General features: G+C 41.2%; 1 protein-coding gene across 4 annotated transcripts in view; it reads left to right on the top strand.

Moving 5' to 3' along the window:
* Window positions 1-10,214, top strand: part of IKZF1 (IKAROS family zinc finger 1) — an 80,099-nt gene extending 69,885 nt beyond the window's left edge. For 2 of the 4 annotated variants that reach the window (XM_006270569.4, XM_006270566.4), the window contains 2 exons: window positions 344-448; window positions 6,006-10,214. In XM_006270569.4, the coding sequence (XP_006270631.2) occupies window positions 344-448; window positions 6,006-6,712 (812 nt within the window). In that variant the 3' untranslated portion in view covers window positions 6,713-10,214. Of the gene's footprint in view, window positions 1-343; window positions 479-6,005 lie in introns of all 4 variants that reach the window. The other 2 variants (XM_006270568.4, XM_006270565.4) reach the window with 1 other exon arrangement.
* Window positions 10,215-20,443: the final 10,229 nt, after the last annotated feature.

Here is a 20,443-nt window from a genome sequence, read left to right as displayed (position 1 = left end):
CCATCCCTTGCACCATTGTAAAACAAACCAGCACCATTGCGTTATATATTCGCTTTGCAATGGTGCACTACATGAAACAAGGGGCAGAGCAATGGAGAATCGGACTTCAGCAGTGTCAGTTATACTTCACAAGCTTATCTCTACAAAGGGAATGAGTGTAGTGATATAAATTAGTCAGCATGAGGGACCGTGATATAAGGAGTGAAAATCAGCCCATCTCTGTCATTGTGAACTCCTACTTTTGTATAGTCAGATGCTACTGGAAGTGTGACTAAAATCATACGAACTGATGTTCCATATAAAACGGAGCAAGCGTACTTAATCTGATGTTATTTGATTTCAGTCATAAAAGAGGAAACTCACCAGAGCGAAATGCCTGAAGACTTGTGCAAGATAGGGCCAGAGCGATCCCTCGTGCTGGATAGACTAGCAAGTAACGTCGCCAAACGTAAGAGCTCTATGCCTCAGAAATTTGTTGGTAAGAGTTAAACGTTTGCTGTCTCCTAAAAAAAAAACCTAATAGGGTTTTCCATCTTGCTTTATGATTTGCTATGATTACACTAATGGGATATAAGTCTGTAGGGTCAAGTGTAAGGATACACTCAAAATGGGCAATTTCCCAGCTAGCCATTTCGGCATGTGTAACCTGTCAGTGTAAAATGTCCAGTAGGGTTTTGATACATTTGTTTTGAGCCTTTATGCCCTTTCTTACTGTTCTTAGCCTAGGTCTTTATTATTATGATTCTAGGAATAGGAGGCCTCTGTTTAGGAACTTTGTTAACTTTAAATTGGATGCAGAGCCCTGCTTTTTGCTAGATGTGAGGTTATGTGTGTGCAGATGAATGTGCAGTGTTAATAATCTTTCACTGCTGCAGAAGGGCTGCATGCTTGCCTGATCCATTCTTGGATGAGCCTGGAGATAGGTGCTCAGGTGTCTGACAGATGAAGATAGTAAAAGTAAAACCAAGATGGCTATGCACAACTATCTGCATTCAAACCGAAAGCAACTCTTACTCCCCAGTTGCCAGAGTATGCTTCTTTCCTTTATTAAAAGACATTTTCTTGCTTCAGTGACTGAGATTGGAAGTTGTGTCCATTTTATTTTTCCCTTTGGTATTCTGTCTTCAGTGTAGCAATGGTGTAGCAAAATCAAATGTTATGTCAAGATGACAGACTTGCTGTGCCACTAAGTAGGAACATTCAACATGCTGCATTACTTTTCAGTAATAGCCATATACACACAGCAGTGAGCGCTAATTAGCTTCACTTCAGCACTGTTGAGCATGCCTGCAGCACCTACCAAACATAGATACACCACTTCCAGTTTAGGCAGGAACCCACACAGACAGTGAGGTGTGCTTGAAGCACCACAGCCCAACACAGTAAGTTTGCTACATAGATGTGGCTAAAGGAAATTAAATAACACAGATAAAAATGGAATTGCTCTTTAGAATTGGATTTAAAACCTCAAAAACCTGGAAGCCAAAGGAAAACTTGAACTCTGGTTATCTAGCTGGGTGCTGGAATATTCAGACTCCACTTAGTTTTATAGCAGCTCCTGAAGGAGAGAATTAAGTTTTAAGGAGAGGGAGCAGGTATAACAGACCAGGTTAGAGAGAGAGATTCCACTTTGTGGCAGGACACAAAGTGGGCAGGTGCACACAGGTACACCGTAGTCTTCATCTGTGTCCTGTGCTAACTATGCTAGAGAAGGGTTCTCCTGGAGAAGAAGGAGAGGGTCAGCCAAGAACGCTGGAAGATGTTGACAGAGAGGAAGAGGGGGGACTGCAGAAGTAATCTGAAGTAGCAGAGAAGTGAGGAGACCATAGAGCCTCTAAAGCATAGGGCCTAGGAAGTGAGCATGATTGGTTTTATTTATTATTACAGAAAAAAAACAAGAGTAAAGGGATACACAAGAGTCTTTTGTCATTTGTTCAGGGAAAGGCCATTGGGAAGGTTCAGTAGCACTGAGATTGTCTAAGCTCAACTGCAGTTGATCAAAGGTGTGACCAAGCAGCAGCAGTAGAAAAAATTCTGGAAGAGAACAGGGGTTGATGAAGGAGGGCTACAGGGAGAGATGTGCATGGTTATCTGTTCTTATAAAGTACTTTGCATGGATTGTCTGAGGGCTGGTGCATGAGCCAGAAAAGGGAGGCTAAGATACAGAGCATGGAGAGATTCAATAAGGGAGAGAGCAAAGGAAATTAGAGTTTGGGAAGGAAAAGGGTCAAGAGGGCAGCTGGAGGGGCCATGGGATGAGATTAGTGCATGGAGGCAATTCTGCAGAAGTCTCTGGATTGAATTTGATTTTACACTTTTTACTCAAGGAAAAATATTGGTCCTGTAAAGGCACCAGAAAGCCCAACATTTTTAAAGGACACTAAGATATTTTCTTCTTGTGAGGGTGGGGGGTGGATTCATTTTTTGTCTTCCTTACCATCCTCATGCTGACAAACAATAGTGAAAGCTGCTCGAATTGGAGACTCAGGAGGCAGCGGTTTTCTGCAGTTATTCAGGGTATGGTGTAAGAAGGCATGCTAGTGACAGCAAATCTTTGCGGAGGTTTTGTTGATCTTCTAAAGATTGGACATCACCAACAAAGAGCAGCATTAAACACTTCCAAATTGCCTTCCTCCCTGTTTTCTGCAGTCATCACCCTTCTTCTTACAAGTGGCCCCGACTCCAACTATGGCCCACTTGCCTGGATCCCTTTTCTGTAATAGGAGAATAAAAGTTGAAGTAAAGGGCTGTTTCACCATTGTTGAAATAAGTTCCCTTCTCTCCCTTCTGGCACCTAAAAATTATAGTGCTATAATTTGACTACTTAAAAAAGACACAAGGCCCAATTTTCCTTACCTATCTTGACTTTAGTCAGTGTAGATTCATTGAGAGACTTTAAAAGAGGGGAGATGTGAGACCGGAAGAATCCTGGTTAGTAATGCCATAGGAAGTACAGGTTTTCATTAAACCAAGCCCACCAAGTATAAATCTCGGGGCTAGATAGGAAACAAAAAGCACCAATGACTATTGCAAAGAACACAGTGTTATACTTTCCTTATAGACCCCCTTGGATTAAGTTTCAGCCCAGTGCTGAAATCAAAGAAGGTACAATGGTAACACCCATACTGCAGAGGCAGCACACTCTTCCCAAGAGTAATTTGTTACTTTCCAGATTGAACTCATTTACCAGGTTGAGCTATTTAGCTATACAACTCTTTGACAGCAGTTGAGCAGTGGCAATGCTAGCATGTGACATCGATCTTTGCAAGAAGAACAGATCCCAGGTCTAAGAGCCGAAATGGGCTTTCCAAACTGAAGGGCAGTCAGGTTGGCCAGTAACAGGTCAGACAGAAACATGTCTAATATGTTTAACATCACCCAGCAAAGCCTATCAGAATTAAACTACTAGCTGTTTGTTAGCCTTTAGTTACAGGAACCCTGAAACCCTTCAGAGCTTCCAAAATGTTTCAGACTGTTAGCTGTTCGACCGTCTTATGCTTTGATAACCACAAAACGAGCTATTCTTTTTAACAAGTACAAGCAGTATCTGCATGGCCCAGATGTAAAAACGATACCTGCCTACCTTGTGCTTGTGTGTGTTTGAGACAGTCTTGTATTGCAACAGATTTTCCTTAAGAGGATTGATTGCTTCTGTCAGCTGTAGTCTGGTTACACTGCTTAAAGGAAATATTGACCAATAAGCAGCTTCTAAAATCATGCTCCCCTGAATGCCTAATTTTTCATGTATTAAGCAAGCCCAGGTTCTGCTATCAGCCTTTTAGTGATGTACAGTGCATGTAGACCATGGCTAGTGGATTTGTAAACCCAAAAGCCTTAGTCTTGTGATTTTCTGTCAAGGGTATAAATTCTTATTAAAAACGCAGTTAAACTTGTATTAAGTCAGACACTTGGACAGAGTCTGTTTTGAATTACTGGCACTCTACATTTCAAAACTGGGGGATTAAAACAGTGCAGCTAATAAAAACTCTACCAGAAATGAGGCTGAGCTAGTGTGGTCAGAGAAAAGGGAGGGGGATGCAGAAGGAAACAGAAGCAAGTGATGTATCCATTTTTTGCAGGTGTCTGTGCTGTGCTCTTCTAATGGAAATTCAGCCAGGCAGTAACGTAGCTGAAAGCAGTGCTACTTCCTCTTCTGTGCCAAATATTGTCTTGACTTTGGAGTGGTAGTAGAGTAGTGACAACCAAATTTTTAAGATCAACAGAAAACTGTCAGCCTTCAAACCTTCTCCTAGACCGTCCTGTACTCTTTATCATTGGACCCTGAACTGAAAACCCCCCAGAAGAATTATATAAATTACAATAAAGTCCCAGGCAATGAGATGGCACTTCACCCATCCAAAACACCAACTCCCACAGGGAGAGGATGTCTCCTATTCCATCTTTTACAGTATTTGCCTTTTCACATTTTGGGGGTGCCTCTATGTGACTGATCACATGGTGAGAGACCTGAGCAGCAACTGGAGAGTTTCATCACCCTATGAGGCTCCTTTGAATGCGGAAGTCAATGCATAGGGTCTGCATAGGGTCACAGCCCAGTGCTAGAGTAGTGGAGGAAGGAATTAGGTTTTCAGGGGAAGCAGGGGTCCAAGTAGAGCTGGGTGAGCACCATAACTTACTGCACTGCAGTACTACTCTTGCAGGATTTAACGCAAAGGGTTTCCAGGCTGTATGCCAACCCCTTCACTGAGTTTGGAAACCCTCCTCATTTGAGTAGAGCCCTGCTGCATTTGCAACAGCCCAGGAGGGAAGTTTCTGCCAAGTTCCTCTTGCAGAGTTTGCACCAGACACTTTCTCCTCAGTTAGCCCTCATGTCATGGAATCTTTGGGGATACCTGCAACCTCCATTGATCTCCTAAGCTTTGCCCAAACCCATCCAAAAACCAGTGTATGGCATCCTAAGCAATACTGTCTGGAAAGCTGAAGAAAGTTCTCTCTGCTTTATGATCCCCAGTGATCCTTTATGGGACTGGTCATAACAAAGATGTATTAGAAATACTATGAGGAGCCTATTTGTAATTCAGGGCTGCTTGTAAACTGAACAAATTTCAGTAGCATGAGCAATAGCACAGCATAATGCGTTGATGTATTTTAAATCACCAGCCACATGTTTAAACAGTTCCTCTAATTCCCAGGCCTTATGTTTTATTTTTAAACTTACTCTTTTTTGATCCAGTTTTTCAGAAGTGACCAATAATAGTACTCATAGCAATTTTGGGGTGTCCAACCAAAACATGCATTAAAGGAGCCTGGTTTTCAGGAGTGCTGAATTCCTTCTTTTAGATGGGAAGTTTGACTCCTAAACTAGGCACTTGCAGAAGTCTGGGCACACAGCAACTTGGTGCTTATATCTGTTCATAGCCGTAAGTTAATCTTCTAACAATTTATATATGTGCAGCTGTACTTTTCCTAGTGGACCCTACTGCATACATGCAAGCTTGCATCTAGGTTTGATCGGCAGATACAACAGTTCAACTAGCTTTAAACACTATTTGTTATGCTTCATGATCTTCACTCTCTTCTATGGGCCAGGGTCCCTAGAGAGACTTTGTCTCGTAAGACATATGCCAGCCATGCAACTGCAGTGCCGCACTGCCTTTATTCACCAGGCTCAGAGCCCAATGTGCAGCAAGGACTTTGAAATTCAACCAGGGATCCCAGTCTGTAGAGAAGAGAAATGCAAGGCACCCAAACTACAGCTCCCAGGTGGGAGTGCACACTTGTTCAGAACAAAAATAGTCTAGTTTTCAGCCACAATATTTTAGGTTTCAGTTTTTTGCCCAATGCTCTGAGTTTTCCACAGGAAAAGCCCCATTTTCTGATCCACTATAGCATAGCATACTACTGCAGGAACTGTGAATGCCATTTCAGTTTCAGACAATGGTTTGTACCCTGCAGCTTTTTTTGGTTTCATTGATGCAGAAAGTTCAGTTGTTTAGCTGCATTTCCTTCCCAACATCTAACCCCCTGCCTATTTTCAAACACAGGTGAGAAGTGTCTGTCTGACCTTCCCTATGATGCCACCACCAATTACGAGAAGGAGAATGAGATGATGCAGACTCATGTTATAGACCAGGCCATTAACAATGCCATTAGCTATCTAGGAGCAGAGTCTTTGCGCCCACTTGTGCAGACACCGCCAGGCAGCTCTGAAGTTGTGCCCGTCATCAGCTCTATGTATCAACTCCACAAGCCCCTCGGGGACAATCAGGCTCGTTCCAACCATACAGCTCAAGACAGTGCAGTAGAAAACTTGTTGCTGCTTTCCAAAGCAAAATCTATCTCTTCTGAAAGGGATGCCTCCCCCAGCAACAGCTGCCAAGACTCAACAGACACCGAGAGCAATAATGAGGAACGTAGTGGTTTAATTTACCTGACAAATCACATAGGTCCTCATGCCAGAAATGGCCTGTCTATAAAGGAGGAGCAGAGGCAATATGACATCCTGAGGGCAGGTACTGACAATTCCCAGGATGGGTTCAAAGTGATCAGCAGCAGCGGGGAACAAGTGAAAGTTTACAAGTGTGAACACTGTAGAGTCCTTTTCTTGGATCATGTCATGTACACCATCCACATGGGCTGTCACGGCTTCCGCGATCCCTTCGAATGCAACATGTGTGGCTACCACAGCCAGGACAGGTATGAGTTCTCTTCCCACATAACCCGTGGGGAGCACCGTTTCCACATGAGTTAAAACTCCCCCTGGACAGACACAGCCTTGACAGACATATTCCTGGAGACGTGTGAGCAACACAAGTGCAAGGCATGAATCTATTGGACAGTAACAGCAAATGAGACCTGCCCCCCCCCAGCAACTTCACACCTCTCAGTAGCATGCATCAAAACTCAGTTTTATAAAATGAGTATTGACGTTTTTATTTCAATTCTTTGGATCACCAAAAAACCCTTAGTAATGTAAGTAGGCGCTTTTATAGTCTGGTAGCTGAAGCCCTTTCCTTTTAACTGTTGCTTCCTGCAAATGTCCCTTGCCACAACAGCTAACCTTGTGCACAGTGCACAGAAACCTAGATGAGAACTAGAATTGGCTTAACTCTTTCAGTGTTACTGTGCTAGATAATAAGAATAGGGTTCTTACTACAGCAGATATGGATTTTTTTGATGTCCTACTATTATTTGGCTCACTGGGAAGAGTTCAGTAGGGGCCCAACCAGGCTTATAGGGTGGCACCAGTGATACTCTAGAATAGGTTGAGGGTGAAATCTGGGTTCCTAGGGTGTTGCTACTGTAGCAGCATTGTAAAATAAGACAGCATACCTGCCAAGGTGTGTGTTATATTGCCTTGTTTATATTCTGAGGCACAAGACCAGGTGTTGCAAGGATATGAGAAATGCCCTTGTAATACACCCCCTGGAGTGGGAGCTGCGTCTGTGCATAGCAAGGGGTTTTGTTGTATTTTAAAAATAAATGTTGCCCCTCCCTATCCAACAAAAACCTCGCTTTTCCTTAACAACATAAAGATTAGAAACCTCTCCGCATAACAAACAAAGACAATTTATGGCAATTTTTTTAAAGTACGTTTTAATTATTTTTTTTTAAAGTACAGGATAGCAGGAGAGTGAACTAACTAGAAAAAGGTTTGGAGTCTAGTTTTTATGAAACTCTCATTTTGGGGGCAGCATTTTTACAACTGGCTGGAAGAATCTCTGCCTATACTTGTTTCGCATATGAAAAATGCCTATTCTGTTTGCACAGTGAGTCTTGTAAAAGTTATGGGTTGCACTAGGAAAATTTTGCCCCTAACACTTTTTTTACAGAGGTACAATGAATTAAGCCATTCCAAAATGAGTGGCCCTCTCTCTTTTCGCTGAAACTAACTATTCAATAAGGGCTGTATCCCCTAACCCTCTTCCAGAACCATGCCTCAGTATGTGCCTAACTAAGCATGGGAGGAGGCCATCTTAATGGAAGTGGAACCCTCTGATTTTTGAGTTAGTAGGTGTGTAGGCGCTCTGAGAGGGCAGAGTATTTATCAGGATCAAGAACTGCAAAATCCAACTCATAGAATCCCTTGGCAAGCTTTCCCCAAATCAGAATTTCAGTTGTGTTAACATGAAAATCCATATAAAGAGCAAAGATACTGTCCTGTCCCTCCATTCCCCCCCGGCACCCCCAACCGCCCTGTAGTTCCTCTTCCAAATAATGCATTCCTCTCCTTTGGTTTTAAGATTGGGCAACTGTGAGATGTATGCAATTGGGCTGAGAATCTCTCATCAGAGCTGGAATATTTCCTCACTAAACAACATCATGTAAACAACAAAAACCATATCTTAAAAGGCTTGCAATACACTTATGCCTGTTCCCTCCCTCTCTACACACATACAAACATGCATGCACACAAATCCAAATTGGAACTGAGTCTCTCTCTCCACCAAGGATAAATTGATCCAAGAATATATACATCCGCTCTATAAACACACTGTTCCTGGTTCTGCCTTCACTTATACAGGTGTAAATTAGGAGCAACTCCACTGAAACTTCTGGAGATTAAACTCAAGACATGCACTTCACACTTCATCCTTCCTAGTTCAGTACCTAGCATATGTTCACCTAATATTCACATTGTAAAAGGCAGGCTCCATGGATAGTGATAGAATACATGTTCACATTCTTTCAGTGTACAAGAATGCACTGTATAAACCTACACACACCTACACGGGTAGGGAAAAATGCTAATATCTGTCATACTGCAGACAAGATATCAAAAAAGAGATAGTAGTACAGACAATATCCCCAGCTGTGATCACTGTACTAGTATAACTGCACTGACTGAAGAGCTATGCCTGAGTAGAGAATGGCCCTGAATATCAGAGATTTCTCAAAACTTTTGTGTCTAATCAGAGATTTCCTCACTGAGCCTGTTTTTGACAAACTCAATGAGAGTGAAACAATGTAATTCAACCAGCCTTATAGGAAAGTTCTGATATAAAACTAAAAGGGAGGACAGAAATAAGTTACACTAATATTATTAATTAAGAATCTATGCTCTTTTTCTTTTTTAAACCCCCAGATTTTGACACAAAGTCATTCACCTGTCCTTTCCCTTTATACTTTCTCTACCTCTCAGAACCTGGACCATTTCACAGGCTACAGAATTAGGTCTGTGCCTAACATCTTGCCCCCAACAATACAGATAGTTGAATAAAAGATAACATAAAAAAAAAATCTTTGTCCCTACAGGATTACTTCATCTTTAGCTTTTGCAACAACCCCCTTTCGCCAGCCTTTTTTTTTTCTTTCATTCAAAACAGCTCAGGCAGTAAGCATAGTAGTTCATTTTGGGTCATTTCTTTACTAACACCCAATATGGGTAAAGCTTGATTTGTTGCTGGGATAAGCAGGCACAAGTCTGCGTCAAATCTGGCCTTCAACATGGCTGTAAAAGTTACGTGAGTTCTGGCTTATGACAAGATTTCTCTGCTTTTGTATTGCTGATGTGTGTGAGCTTGTCACCTTTTCATATGGACATGCACACGCAGCTGTTGGTGGTTGTGTGTATTATATAATACTACAATATCAATCACAGCAAAGGTGTTTCTTGGACTCTTGGATTTCCCTATTTATATTCTACAGTAAATAACACAAGTTGTATGTCAAGATACAGTATATCAGAGGGAGTAGTCTAAAAGCAGGAGCAACAGCTTCTAGAAGGGGCTTTGGGTTTCATACTTCTTGCACAGAATCAGCCTCTGTTTGGAAATAAATATATTGATAATTTTATTTATTGGGATAAACACGGGTGTGAAAAAAAACCTGCATAGTAGGAGACCCTCTGTGTCTGAGAACAAATTGTGCCCTTAGATAACCAATTTAGTGTAATTGCTCTGAAATACCACCCAGTAATGGTTTACTGCTACCCCAAAAAGAGTGAACAAGTGGAATGGCTTTAAGTTGGTAGCTGTTAAAAGAAAAATGTAAATAACATTAAGAACTGCTTTTCAGATTCTCTTTCAGCCCTTTCCCCTGACACTGCCTTTTATATTCGATATATAGACAAGTGTATTTACACCTTTTTTTGCTGTGATTTTTATATTGTAACCCCATTTTTCTTTCAGACCATTGTATTTAAAAAAAATCAAGTAAATTTCATAAGATTTGAAGTGTAATTAAATTATGTCTGCAGAGTTAGACATATCTTGTAAGAAAGAACTTGGTAAAATTCTTCCCTGGATGCTGGATGGCAATGTTCACAGAGTAAATCCTTTTGTGCATGTGTGCCTCATTGCAGGCAAGTGTGACTGCGTGTAGGACTGTGTGCACATTTCTCAAAGCAGTTGGGTGGGGAAGAGAGAACAGGAGCATGAAATACAGCTTTTTTGACATGTGGCCTGATTCTGTTCTTGTACACACAAGTATGAATCAGGAACCATATAAAAGTCAATGGATTGAAACCAACGTAAAACCCAGTGGGAAAGCAGAACCCTTCACACAGCCTTTATGTCATGCTGGTCTGATTTTCAGCCACATTGCCAGTGCCTTGTGCCACACCTTTATGCTATGAAGCCAATGAAAATGTCCTAGGGTGAGCCACTCTGGTGCATGGGAGATTCTTCTCTTGTGGACAGCCTACACAAGGAACTTTGTGGCTTTTACAAGCTGGGCAAATTTAGGGAGCCCCCAGTTTTCTCAACTAAAGTACAAAGACAGTATGACACATGGAGCATCAGCAGGCTCCAGGCCTCACAGCTGAGTTAAGCCTACTACGTACTAAGCCACCGACTTCCATGCTGGCCCTGAAATCACTGTGCTAGTGCCCATTCCTTGACTGACTTGATTTAACTTCTCTGTCTTTGTGTCTTCAGCCCTCTCTTCTCATTCTCTCTTTCCGCCAACAAGGGTAGGGCTTTAGAGAACACAGTTGTCCTGCTTGAAGAGAGTCATAGTTTTTAGGAGCACATTGCCCTGGAAATTATATCCATTATTATTTACTGTCACAGCAGTTTCTCCCCAGACCTTTCTAATGAGCAGAGTTCCCATCAAAAACCAACACTTTCCCTGTTAAGGCTTTGATATCATCTATGGTAAACAGAAATCAGATTTTGTTTAGATAAGGCACATTTGTTGAGTTTATGACTCTTATCTTCTACACCTATTTATTTGTGAGTAAAATGCAATGAAGGACAAAATGTTTGAGAACATCTTACACAGTGGTTTGCAATTTATGGGTACCTCAAATCCTCATGTGGTGAAAGGGAACCAACGATATTGCTAATTATATAAGCAAAGATCTAGGTGCACTTTAAGAGAAGCTCTTGCATTTTTCTTTCTTTTTTTCCTTTTTTTGTAACGTAGCTCATGTCAAACAAAATGACTTACATGACAGTTTTAAATTTCAGTAATCAGCACTCAGGAAAATTAACATGGGCAGTTTTAACTAATACCACTCACATATTCTGATCCAAATGTGATAGTGTTAGTAACACTGAATACATCCTTAAATTCAAGCGAAGACCCTCATTGCACTTACACTCATAGACTCAACAACAGTTTGTGTGGCTAAAAACTGCGAGAGCTTTGAGGCCCTTGCACATCCAACATGTTTCAATGACTTTCTCTTGTGGTAGTTTTTATGGTTTTTCATAAGCCAATGTTATAATCTAATTAATTTTGATCAGATGCTGTTGAAGATCAACAGGCCCCCTTTTTGTAGAAGTGCTAAATAAATTCAAAAGTGTAATTAACGCTGGTTATTATTTCAACTTTCAGTATCTCACATACACACTGGGACTCTCAAATGCACATTTAGGAATTTAAAAGTTAATAGGTATTTTTAGAAGTGCTCAGCAGTCATCTATCCCTTTTCAGTCAAAACTAGAATGAAGGAAATACCAATGTTTGAGACCTGAAGAAGAACATATTGCACTGAAAAGCTTGTCTAAGTCTATCCCAACCATGCAGTTGGTTCAATAAAAGATACCACCCACAAAAATCTTTGCCTCTAGCACATTTGAAAACCTGGCAACTTTTATCTAGTAATGAAAATGGGGGTATAGAAGCCTAACTTCAGACACCTGGGTCTGATAATGTGACACTGCTACTTTTTTTAATTATGAAAAATACCAATACATTTTTCAGCTTTATTAGATTTATTCCTGATTTCTTCTATAGGCTGAACAAGTTCTATTAGGGACATAGAACTGGAAACTGGAAAGAGCCTCCTGGACCATCAAGGACCTGTCTTTGGAAGACAGCTGGTCAGGAAACAGGAGGGCTTGTGGGGGTGGGAGGGGAGCTTGCTACTGGCATTTTGAAGTTTTCTTCAAAAGATGGACAAAAAAATTGAAGAGTGAAAAATACTCTTGCTGAAATTCAAAATATGGTGAAACTGCAGTACTGCTGCATTGCTTCATGGGAGTCACAGTTCTATTGCCTCATCACCCTTTATGGGCAAATCTTCATAGTCAGACTCTTCATCCCATGATGCACCATACTCTCCTCAGCTAAATGCCCATGGTGCATCATAGGAGATAAAGTCCAGCCGAGAAAGGAGTGCAATGGAAGTGTTCTCACCCTAACCAAAACATGGAAATAAGTTGCATCACCATCTGGTGTGCCAAGTAGTGTAACTGAAGTACAGAAAGTTCAGGCTTTAGTTTTCCTAATCCAATGGGCTTTATTCTTAATACTAGAGGCTTTAGGGACACAGTACAAAACAACTGGACTTTATTTTTAAGAGCTGCAAAGGAACCCCAACCATACTTAAAACCAGTGGGAGCTACAGATCCTTAGCACTTCTGAAAACTTGGCCTGAGGTCATCTAAAGCTGGGCATCCAAAAATTAAGATTCCCCACCAAATTAAAAAAAAAAAAGAAAAAAAGACACTTTCCTTTTTGGAAAACCCAAGGCCAGAAGGAGAGAATCACTTTCAAAGCTGAGTTTAAAATGCCCAGGCTAGAAGTGCCCAGGCCTTACTGCAAGAGTGCAATGTTGTGGTCCTTGGTTGAACAGAATGTGTATTTGCAAAAAGTGCCATCAGAGTTGTTGAATTAAGAATTATAGCATTAAGCCTTATATATATATATATGTATGTGTGTGTGTGTGTGTGTGTGTGTATATATATATATATATATAAATTATTAAAAATAAGATCTCACTTATTTTAGAGAATGTACCAGGTCATGGGATGATTCCCAGTTTTATCTATCCCAGCCACACACATTAAGTAAGTGAGTGAGTGAGGGAGTGCGTGAGGGAGGGAGGGCAGCTGCTGGTGCTGTTTCTGCTGCTGGTGGTAACAGCAAATCACACAAACCAACGCCTTCCTGTCCCTTGGGAGAGAAGTGAAGGTTCTGGTTTATAAGCAGTTAGAAAAAAAAAATCTACACCTTGCAGCACACAGTAGGCCTTGGGCTGGCTGGGTGAGGAAGTTAATCAGCACTGAGCAGGCTGTTCGGGATGAGGCCAAACAGATGGTTCATCTCTGAAAGGGCAAAACGGGAAGCAGATGTGGCCACTGCTTCTCCCCATGCATAACTGGGAACCAGCCGGTTGGTGAGGAAATTTGCATAACAAGGATAATTTGGTATCAAAACTGTCCCTTGAAGTGAGCTGAATGGATCTAGGCACAGTTGACAATTTTCACTTCCTGTTTCCCAGTCGTTGGTCAACCAGCTTAAATTTTAATTCTGAACCTACTGCTTGCTTGTGTCCTGAGCTATTTTCTAGGGAAAGCTTTGGTACAGTTAGAGCAGCATCAAACTGGTACTTCAACTTTTGCCATCAAATCCTGGTCCCAGTGAAAACAACATGAATTTTGCTACTGATTTCAGTAGGCCTTGGCCTTTCAATGTCAAAGTCCAAAATAGCAATGCACCAAGATGGCCCCGGGCCAGTAGCCTGTATTTATAAATTGTCCTTGACCTACATAAAAGTCAAACATGAACTTCACTATAGACTTCTCTCACTTTCCAGAGCTAGGTAAAACCTAGAAATGTTTTGACCAAGATGTGAATGGCTCAAGTCACCTGGACTACATTGTAGGGGTAGAGACCCGACCCCTTTCCTCCCAAGTCAACAGACTTTTCCTTTCTGCTTACTATTATTCTGCAGAGGCAACCAATGTATTGAATGGAGTTCCAGTTCCCTGTTAAGAAGCAACCAGAATATTCTGACATATCTGTGGTTCCCAGGGTGTGGTCTGTGTTACTGGTGGGTGACCTGCATAGTGCTACCTGGCCTTGTGGTTCTAGCTCCTCATCGGTGTTGCTAGCTGCCAAACCACATTTCAAAAAAACTAAGAATGCATGTAACATTTTCCATGTTGCAGGGGTTTAGGTTGTAGCTGTGTTGGTCTAAGGATATAGGCAGACAAGGTTCCTTGGGTGAATTTGATATCTTTTATTAGACCAACCCAAATGGTTGGAGAATAGTTATTAAGCAAGCTTTCGGGTTCAAAAACCCTTCGTCAGGCTAAGGACGCTGCCCGAAAGCTTGCTTAATAACTATTCTCCAACCATTTGGGTTGGTCTAATAAAAGATATCAAATTCACCCAAGGAACCTTGTCTGTCTGTAACATTTTCATAAGATTTCTTTTCCATGGAAGCAATTGCTGTAGACACTCAGTGATGTCATGTGATTGTGAATGGCAGGGGATATGATTGATCTGTGGGGTTATCTTTCAGCTAAACTGTGATCCCTGCTTTGAAACACTTCAAGACTCTCTTTACTTACTGCCATAGCACTTCAGTGAAGCCACTGGACAAAGATTCCAGGGCATGACAACTCTGAAAGCATCAGTGCGTAGGGCTCTTCCTCTAAAAATATCATAATATTCAGAGATAAAGTTTTTAAAGCATATCAAAGCCAGGTGTGTGGCACAGCTCAATGGAGCTGGATCTTGCTGCCACTTGCAAATAAGGAAGCAGGGGAAATGTGTCAAAACACACTCATATACAAACACACACTTGTTCCCATGCCTCCATCTCCCTCACTTTTGTCTTTGAAGAATGGAATAACATGGGTTATTGACTAACGCTTTCCTGTTAAAATGAACAGCATTGTTTATTATCCTGAAAAGGGATAGACACACTATATATTTCATACATCCCAGGACCCAAAATTCAGAGCCAAAGATTTCTTTAACTTTGAGGAAGTTCAGAACTGGAGCCAAACTTCTGGCCTTGAGTACATCACTATTTATAAATAATACATCACATTTACATATGTAAAGCTAACATCTGTTGGAGGTTCCATTGTGTTATATAGAAACAACTGTGATGTCATATTCCAGGACTTTTGCATAACCTCTAGACAGGAGGGAGGGTAGATGGAGCAAATCTGAAAGATGTTCTTCTTAAGGGCAATGAATACATATCTTAAGTATATATTACTTTTTAGATGTTCTTCAACAATCTATATTTGAATGGTTTTCCCCAGTATAAAAGTACTCCTTTAAAACAACGTTTCATAATATTAGTGATTTATTACAAGGGAAAACAAAATTTATCTGAATACAAAATTAACACACACACACACACACACACACACACACACACTATTTGCATAATCTTCAGGGACTGATTTAACACATGGGAAAATGCACTCACTTGTGGTTTTTGGACCCACTGAATATTAGTGCAAATAAAAAATATTACTTCTGCTTTGGGAACATCTGTCTTGCTCTCCTTTTGTAAGCATAATATGTCAAAGGTGCTAATTTGATTATTAAAAAAAAAAAAAAAGCTTAGGCCTAAGTCTGCTCTTACCTACTCGGGTGCATATCAGGAGTTACTCCATTGAAGTAACCAGTGTGGATCTAAGCAGGCAAAAACAATCGGACTAATTAAGTACAAAAACTGCTGCATGAACCTCAGCTCACATACCCACTACATTCTACCTTTCTCAGTCTATTCACAATCATATTATGTGTAAGCCCTCTTTAAATGGAGAATTGATCCTGATCTATGTTGTACAAATGTGGAAAGCAAAAAAAATGGATTTGTATGAGGACAACATAAGATGACTATTAATAGACTGAAAAGTCTTAAATAAAAGAACTTTTAATTTGATTCCTGTCCCCAAACCACAGTAAAGAGACAGTAAATATCTGAGTTTTATAGACTGATTTGTGGTGGTTGAGCAATAGTTCAGGCATGTAAGGTAGGGGGAAACGTACTGGAAGTGATAGGGAGGCCAGAAGGAAAATGAAAAGCAGTGGAAAATTGGGTGGAAAAATTAACACATCAGATTCAGCAGGGGTGAAGTAGGAAATTACCTTTCAGCATAAAGGGGTTATTACCACAGAATTAGCGAAGGCCAGAAAAAGTTAATTCAGGAAAAGTTGTGATTCCACGGTCTTTGGTAGTTCCATCCATTATATCAGATATTAAATAGGGCCATTGTCTTTATTCACCCAAATTGTAAAAGGAAGTGATGATGTTAAACTATTTTTATTTGGATTTAAAAATTCTAGTGCAGACACATGTGCTACTTCAGTACTGTTAAAGAATCTCATGACACACTTCACCAATATTTGTTATCAAAGACCAATCCAGCCAAGTTTTGCAATCTTAATAATAAACTCTGCAATATTTGATATTTTTAAAGCCCCACTTTCTAGTGCTAATTGACTAAGTGAAGATCTCACCTTTCCTTTTACAAAGTGAAGGATTATTCTCATGATTTTGGAGAAGACCTTGAAAAATTATACCTTATGTAAATTATTATTTATTAAATAAAAACAAGATTTTGGAATGCTTGGGGTTGGCATTGGTACAATATCTTTTTGAAACCATTACCCCTGTTTTATTGAAAGGCAAAATGAAGCACAGACAAAGGAAATTCCTTACCAGGATCACAGAGTGACGCAACAGCAGAACTGAGGCTAGCACTCAAAACTAGTCATCCCTTAGCTTCTTTTAACTTCTGGCCAGCCTTCCTTCCCAAAAGGGCTAGCAGGCTGAGGGATCATACTAAACTTTAACACACCAATAACTTGGAAAGAAAGGAGTCCTGACTGGCAGTAACCCAAACCATCCAAAGAACCATCTTGTTTCAGGATACACAGTTCAAAATGTTTCACCAGTGATATAATTTGGGGAAGGGAAATTACTCACACTTCCTTATCATTTCCCACTCAAGATTTCTTAGTTATATTGCCTGGAAGTGGCAGGTTCTTATTTTGGCCATCAAAAACCTACAGTCCTTCATATTGTTTATTTTTGAATTGAGACAGAGAAGCTTCCCAGAGCAAAAAAAGTTCCTCTTGGTACTGCACAATATTGGCAACCTAAGGCAGTTTAGCTGTGGTTATACCACAGTTGTACAAATGTATTTGTAAAGCAATAAATTGAATTTGGCAAACTGAGATCTCTTCTCCAGCTTCAAAAACAGAGATAATGGACCTGACTTTTTCCTCTTCAGAGTAACACAAAAGAATTCAATAAAGTTACACTTTATTACTAATAAAGAATTGATATAAGTGAAAGAATCAGACCCAAATACAGACAAATGCCTGCTGGATTGTTTGATGTGCTGGCTTGTAAATGAGCATGTAAATTAGCTGAAAAGTTTGCGCAGATACTGACATGTAAAAGAGAAACTCAAGATAAGCTGTGGAAAGAGGGTGGGATTTCCAGAAAATAGGGAAGGACTTGTTACACCCTGCTTGTCAAGTTTTGCAGGATCACTACAAGTTCTCTGGAGAAAAGCAGGGGGAAAAAACTAACAGCTTTCCTTTTGCTTCTGCTTCTCCTAAATAAACTGCTTGCCTAATTTCCTTTGCAATTAGAGAAATGTTCCTTTTGAAAACCATTATTTCCACATGCCACGTTCTCACATGGCATGAACATTTTCTGCACTGCCTTCTGGAAACTTGTGTATTTTGGAATATTATTCTTATTACATTAACATCTTGCTTTTCTAGCATCTCAAACCCTAAGGCACACACATGTGAAGGCAGAAGGCAGGGTAGAGATGCACCTTATGTGTGTGGGTGTTTCTGAAGTCACACAACTCTCTCACCCACTAGTCCCGTCCCACCTACCATAAACATCTTGTTACAATTCTGCAAACATTCAATGTACCTGCTTAACGTTTCAAATCTAAATTGCCCCACTGAGGTCAGCAAGTCTGTTCTAGTGCATAAAGTTTAGCTAGTCAGCCGGTGTTGGCAGGACGGGCTACACATGCTACCAGGGGCCTGATGCAAAGCCCACTAAGTCAACTAGTGGTTTACCCACTAGGTGACTGCCTCATAGGAATTCATCTATTTCTGTTCATTATCTCACACCTGAAGCTCCAGTTTCTACAACACACCCCTGTGAGATGACTAACAAAGGACTAGGATTTTAGGTAGGATAAATACACAACATGAATAGATGGCTTCCCAGAGCTCTATTTTCTAAGAAAGGCGCATATATTTTCAGCAATAAGAAAGGTATCACTTTTTCCATTGTGATACAATACAGGCTTTCCTGGTCTTTTCTGATCAAAAATAGTATCATCTTCTCTGCAAACTGCACGTTTCCAATCCTCTGCTGCTTTAAACCCAACCTGTCTGCAACAGGAATACAGAGAAATCCTTGGAGCTAGGTACAGGAAACACTGCTCGTTGTAGTTAGACTCCAAAAACCATAGTTAAGTAATGGAAGAAAAAGAAAAAGAGAGCAACAAATTGAAATATGGTGAGTAATGAACACTTGTCCCTGGAAAGCAAGGCTTGAAAGGAGACAAATCCCATGAAAGCAACGTTAGAAACCATGTTGGAACTATGTATTGCAGCAGTATGCCAGAAACCTGAGAATATTCATAACCATGTTGACCTGGGAGACTGAAGGACTGCAAGACAATTCCTTGGCACTTATGACTCTCAGAGGTCCATTAAGAGCCCAGTGCTATTCTCATGTCATTGCCAAGACCTCAGTGAGGGCAGACTTAGGTCCCTGGCAAAAAAGCATAGCAGGGTAATATCATTATCTTCATCTAAGAACTCCCCATCCAACCCTGGTGATCAGTCTCTGACATGTCTGAGGTGCATAAAGAGTGCAGCTGCCTTGCTCTCTAGTACCTGCAGCACTGCCTTGTGCTGTTGCTATTCCCTGGAGGTTCATAGATTTATAGATTCATAGATGCTAGGGTCGGAAGGGACCTCAATAGATCATCGAGTCCGATCCTCTGCATAGGCAGGAAAGAGTGCTGGGTCTAGATGACCCCAGCTAGATGCCTATCTAACCTCCTCTTGAAGACCCCCAGGGTAGGGGAGAGCACCACCTCTCTTGGGGGCCCATTCCAGACTTTGGCCACTCTAACTGTGAAGTTCTTCCTAATGTCTAGTCTAAATCTGCTCTCTGCTAGCTTGTGGCCATTATTTCTTGTAACCCCCAGGGGCGCCTTGGTGAATAAAACCTTACCAATTCCCTTCTGTGCCCCCGTAATGAACTTATAGGCAGCCAGCAGCATGGCATTTTGGCAGATTCCTTCAAGAGCCCAATAATTTGGTGGTTCAGCACAAGGCATCTCTGAAACAAGCTGTCTGACTCAATGACATGCACTTCCTGTTGTTGGCAGAAAGTGAGACTTCATTCTGTTCCCCCTTTCTTCCTTTAAAAACAGTGCCAGAAATTGATGTAAAATAGCCTAGTGCTGGTTGCAAAGCATTTGACTAGCAAGGCGGGGAAGGAGAAATTGCAGGACTTCAGAGGGTAGAGCAGCAATAACCATTTACATACTCCAAAGGGACTAATGATTTGGGATGCTTCAGCTACTGGGTTTCCAACTTTAGACAGATTAATGAGGCTTAACTGTGCTGAGCGTCCCCCAAGGTCCAATACTGAGGACTCTTTAAAGCATTTTAAATTGATCAACACAACTGGCATATTCAGAACTACTAGTCTCTTCAGAAAATGTTGGCCAATATCTGGTACCTTCCTATGGTTCATAGATTCATAGATGTAGCGTCAGAAGGGACCTAAATAGATCATCAAGTCCGACCCCCTCCCCTGGGCAGGAGAGAATACTGGGCTCGTATGACCCCAGCTAGGTAATTGTCAATCCTCCTCTTAAAGACCCCCAAAGTAGGAGCCAGCACTACTTCCCTTGGCAGTTGGTTCCAGATCCTAGCTGCCCTGACTGTGAAGTAGTGTCTTCTAATGTCCAGCCTGAACCTAATCTCAAACATTTTATGGCTGTTATTCCTTGTTACTCCGGGAGGTGCTCGGGTGAACAGGGTCTCTCCCATTCCCCACTGGTCCCCTCTGGTAAGTTTGTAGACAGCCACCAAGTCACCACCAAGTCCCCTCTCAGCCTTCTCTTGTGAAGGCTGAACAGGTTCAGGTCCCATAGCCTCTCCTCATAGGGTCTACCCTGCTGTCCCTAGATCATGCGAGTGGCCCTTCTCTGGACCCTCTCGATGCTGACCACATCTCTCCTAAAGTGCGGCGCCCAGAACTGGATGCAGTACTCCAACT

Source organism: Alligator mississippiensis, chromosome 5 (assembly GCF_030867095.1).
Source record: "Alligator mississippiensis isolate rAllMis1 chromosome 5, rAllMis1, whole genome shotgun sequence".
Taxonomy (NCBI): Eukaryota; Metazoa; Chordata; order Crocodylia; family Alligatoridae; genus Alligator; species Alligator mississippiensis.
The sequence above is the reverse complement of the archived record's forward strand: the minus strand, read 5'-3'. Positions and strand labels throughout refer to the sequence as shown.